Source organism: Rhinopithecus bieti, unplaced genomic scaffold (assembly GCF_001698545.2).
Source record: "Rhinopithecus bieti isolate Rb0 unplaced genomic scaffold, ASM169854v2 scaffold_39746, whole genome shotgun sequence".
Lineage (NCBI taxonomy): Eukaryota > Metazoa > Chordata > Mammalia > Primates > Cercopithecidae > Rhinopithecus > Rhinopithecus bieti.
This window is the reverse complement of record NW_016816960.1, coordinates 607,312-612,222: the sequence shown is the minus strand read 5'-3', so window position 1 is coordinate 612,222 and position 4,911 is coordinate 607,312. Positions and strand designations below refer to the sequence as shown.

The following is a 4,911-nucleotide window of genomic DNA, read 5'->3' as shown; positions in this document are numbered from 1 at the left end:
AAAAAAAAAAAAAAAAAAAAAAAAAGAGAGAGAAAGCAAAACTTAATTTAAATATTCTTGGTAAATTCAAGACAGGATTCCAGCCCGCTGGGTGACAGAGCAAGACTCCGTCTCAAAAAAAAAAAAAAAAAAAAAAAAAAAACTCTTTTTAGAACTGTAGGAAAAAATAAACAACATCCTAATCTCTGGGCACGTGGGCACTAACGTCAATTCTCTATTACTTAATTGAACTTGGTATTTAATCTCTCCTTTGGGAGATCTGTTTGGATTTCCATGAATAGGTCAAACTTGTTATCCTTCAGTTACATATAACTACACTTCAAATCTATACAAAGTTTTATTCTTCAGGAGAAAAACCATTAATAAGACACTCACTGATTTTGCCTATTTAGAAACATCCAGAAAGATCAAACATAACATTTCAATTCTGTAATTTCTCTTTTTTTTTGACACAGGGTCTCTGTCACCCAGGCTGGAGTGTAGTGGTACAATCTTGGTTCACTGCAGCCTCTACATCCTGGGCTCAAGTGATCCTCCCATCTCAGCCTCCCAAGTAGCTGGGACTACAGGCATGTGCCACCATATCCAGCTAATTTTTCTACTTTTGTAGAGGCTGAGTTTTCCATGTTGCCTGGGCTGGGTTCAAACTCCTGGGCTCAAGCAATCCGCCCACCTCAGCCTCCCAAAGTGCTGGGATTACAGGCATGAGCCACAACAGCTGGCCAATTCTGTAATATTAATATGTACAGTCTCTTCACAAATATGCTAGTAATTACCAGGTATTCCCATTCAACCTCATATGCATAACATTAGAGCTTCATGTCATTAGCGACTAAAACAAAGACTACTGAGAAGTCAGTAAGAAAGCAGAAACACAATGAAATAAGAAGAAAATAGTGCTTGCCATAATAACGAAACCAGCAAACTTTGGACCTAAAGCCAGAAATGCAACCTAGACTGTGAGGTTCAATTAAAGAACACAGACAAGGTTCTGAGAGGCATGTTAGGCATGGGGCAAGTCAGGGCATGGTCAGAATGACAGGTCAGCATTCAGATATCCAGAGTGGGGAAGTTACTAACATATGCACTCACTTCAAGTGTGAGGCACAAGAAACGAGAGAAGGTACACACTGAAACTGGATACATAACTATACCTGAAAGGAAATAATTGTGGCACAATCTGCATAAGAGACTTGGAAAAATTCTTATTCCTGACAATGCTAACCCTATCCTTTACGTCTTTTTTAGCCCCACTTTTAATTTTAAGGAAATCGTATTACATATGTATCTCTCTTTCTTTTTCTTGAGACAGAGTCTCGCTCTGTTGACAGGCTGGAATGCAGTGGCGCGATCCCGGCTCACTGCAACCTCCACCTCCCGGGTTCAAGCAATTCTCCTGCCTCAGCCTCCCAAGTAGCTGGGACCACAGGTGCATGCCACCACGCCCAGATAATTTTTGCATTTTTAGTAGAGACGAGGTTTCACTATATTGGCCAGGATGGTCTCTAACTCCTGATCTCGTGATCAGACCACCCTGGCCTCCCAAAGTGCTGGGATTACAGGCACAAGCCACTGCGCCCGACCTGTATTACACATATCTTTCTAAACTACTGCAAGTGATTTCAGATAAAAATATTTCACTGTGGCCGGGCATGGTGACTCAAGCCTGTAATCCTAGCACTTTGGGAGGCCAAGGCAAGCAGATCACCTGAGGTCAGGAGTTCAAGACCAGCCTGGCCAACATGGAGAAACCCGGTCTCTACTAAAAATACAAAAATTAGCCATGTGTGGTGGCGGGCGCCTGTAATCTCAGCTACTCAGGAGGGTGAGGCAGGAGATTCGCTTGAACCCGGGAGGTAGAGGTTGCAGTGAGCCGAGATTACACCACTGCACTCCAGCCTGGGTGACAGAGCGAGATTCTGTCTCAAAAAAAAAAAAAAAAAATTTTTTTTCATTGTGCAGAAACTATAGACACAAAGCAAGTTCCACAATACGTGACCTATGAAAAATCGTATCACTTTGGAATTCTGTCCTTAAGTGTCCAGGTCAGGACTTGTGATAGAAGCTGAACAAGAACCAGGGACAAAAAGAGTTCCAACCAGGAACCCAGAGTCAACAGTAGGGTACAAACCATCTCTACAAGTACTCAAACATGCCATTGGTGCTAGATCAGGGAATATCCTCGTGAGAGGTCCAACATCAGAGCTAGACACAGAACTGGAAAACAGAGCTACCTCTGAAAACAAAAACAAAAAAGACTCATGCTTTTAGTCAGTATCCTTTTTTTTTTTTTTGAGACAGAGTCTTGCTCTGTTGCCCAGGCAGGAGTGCAGTGGCACAATCTCAGCTCACTGCAACCTCCGTCTCCCGGGTTCGAGTGATTCTCCTGTCTCAGCCACCTGAGTACCTGGGATTACAAGTGCCCGCCACCAAGTCTGGCTAATTTATTTTGTATTTTTAGTAGAGACGGGGTTTCGCCATGATGGCCAGTCTGGACTCCCACTCCTGACCTCAGGTGATCCAAATCAACATCTATTCAACACCATCCATATATAAAAAGTTTCAGTAAATACACATGTTAGTTTATATGTCCTATTTACTATATAAATAATTTAATTGCACACTTGTCCTTATTGTTGATCTAAATATTTATTTGCACTTCCCAGCCGTAAGTATGGGGTTAGCTTAACTTTGAAAGTAAAATATATAAATTACATGTGTATTCTCCTGGAAAGATGCTAAGCTTATAAACTGTGCACAGCTAACTCAACTGAAAATACCAAACAATTTCAAGACAATATACTCCACTCCCCCAACCCTACCCTGTGAAGTATGTCCCTGACAACCCCACAGCTCAGGACCATCATCGTTAAACATCACTAGTCCCAGAAACTGATGGAAACCCCAGAGTTCAAGGGGAAAAAAAAGAAATAGTACCAAGAGAGACAGCTAGAAAGGGGGAAAAGACTGAAGGGAGCAAAATGGCAGGAACATCTGCAGGGATTCTCAATCTATCTCCAACACTGACCTAGGCAAAGATATGTATTTCTCCTTTTATCCCTGTCCTGAGGATAGCAAAATGGAACACTCTTGAAGGCCTAGCTAACTTGATCTCTTAAAACTGCTATCTGGCCAGGCACAGTGGCTCACACCTGTAATCCTAGCACCTTGGGAGGCCGAGGCAGGTGGATCACCTGAGGTCAGGAGTTTGGGACCAGCCTGGCCAACATGGTGAAACTCCATCTCGACTAAAAATGCAAAAATTAGCTGGGTGCATGATGGCAGGTGCCTGTAATCCCAGTCACTCAGGAGGTTGAGGCAGGAGAATCACTCGAACCTGGGGGCAAAAGTTGCAGTGAGCCGAGATCGCACCACTTCACTCCAGCCTGGGCAAAAGAGCGCAACTAAGTCTCAAAAAAAGCAAAACAAACAAAAATACCATCTATCCACTTCAAACATAATGTATGAGTTCATTATACACGTTTACACATTTCCTGGTAAGCCTACCTTCTAATTTGCTAATAATGTACACCTGTTACTATAAAAATCAAATATAAGAAATCACGCTGGGCGCAGTGGCTCACGCCTGTAATCCCAGCACTTTGGGAGGCCGAGACGGGCAGATCATGAGGTCAGGAGATCGAGACCACCCTGGCTAACACGGTGAAACCCCGTGTTAGCTAAAAATGTAAAAATACAAAAAATACTAAAACATCAGCCAGGCGTGGTGGCAGGCGCCTGTAGTCCCACCTACTCGGGAGGCTGAGGCAGGAGAATGGCGTGAACCCGGGAGGTGGAGCTTGCAGTGAGCTGAGATGGCGACACTGCACTCCAGCCTGGGCGACAGAGTGAGACTCTGTCTCAAAAAAAAAAAGAAAAAAAAAAAGAAAGAAATCACTTGCCTAATAAATACATGGTTGTGGCCAGGTGCGGTGGCTCATCCCTATAATCCCAGCACTTTGGGAGGCTGAGGTGGGTGGATTGCTTGAGGCCAGGAGTTTGAGACCAGCCTGAACAACATGGCAAAACCCTGTTTCCACTAAAAATAGAAAAATTAGCCAGGCATGGTGGTGCATGCCTGTAGTCCCAGCTACTCAGGAGGCTGGGGCATGAGAATTGGTCGAAATCTGGGAGGCAGAGGATGCAGTGACCTGAGATTGCACCACTGCACTTCTAGCCTTGCTGACAGCCTTGGTCCTATTTTTAAGACCCTGTCTCAAAAATAAATAAGTAAATACATACATGGTTGGTTGATATTTTTCTTGGATGTAGAAACAAGGTAAATTAGGGCTCTTGGTAAAATACATTAATCATAATGTGCTTACAGGATTTTCTAACACAAGGAAATAGGACTTAAAAATAAATAACTTAAGATCAAAACATGCAAACAAATACAAAACTTACCATCCCTGTTCATTTTATACTTGTAAGCAGACCCAAGAATGTGACATAAGGTGCCTCCAGCTTTGAAATCCATGAAACACTTTGCCTAAAAATGATACAAATTACACATGAGAAAAATAAAGCTTCTGACAAAATTACTGTCTGAATTCTAAGTTTTACAAATTCAAAGATATAAACACATACTAATTAAACAACCTCCTTAAATACCTTCTTGAATAAATTGAGGAATCAATAAGTTTTTCTAAAAGTCTATTAGGCTGGGCATGGAGACTCATGCCTGTAATCCCAACACTCTGGGAGCGTAAGGCAGGAGGATCACTTGAGCCCAGGAGTTCAAGACCAGTCTGGCAACATAGGGAGATTCAGTCTCTAGAAAAAAATTTTAAAAATTAGCTGAGGCCGGGCGCGGTGGCTCAACCCTGTAATCCCAGCACTTTGGGAGGCCGAGACGGGCGGATCACGAGGTCAGGAGATCGAGACCATCCTGGCTAACACGGTGAAACCCCC

The 4,911-nt window shown here is 43.1% G+C and overlaps 1 protein-coding gene across 1 annotated transcript in view; it reads right to left on the bottom strand.

Moving 5' to 3' along the window:
* Positions 1-4,911, bottom strand: part of SMARCC1 (SWI/SNF related BAF chromatin remodeling complex subunit C1) — a 198,641-nt gene that overhangs the window by 152,248 nt on the left and 41,482 nt on the right. The window contains 2 exon segments of the mRNA XM_017855727.1: positions 4,405-4,417; positions 4,420-4,489. Coding sequence (XP_017711216.1) covers positions 4,405-4,417; positions 4,420-4,489 — 83 coding nt within the window.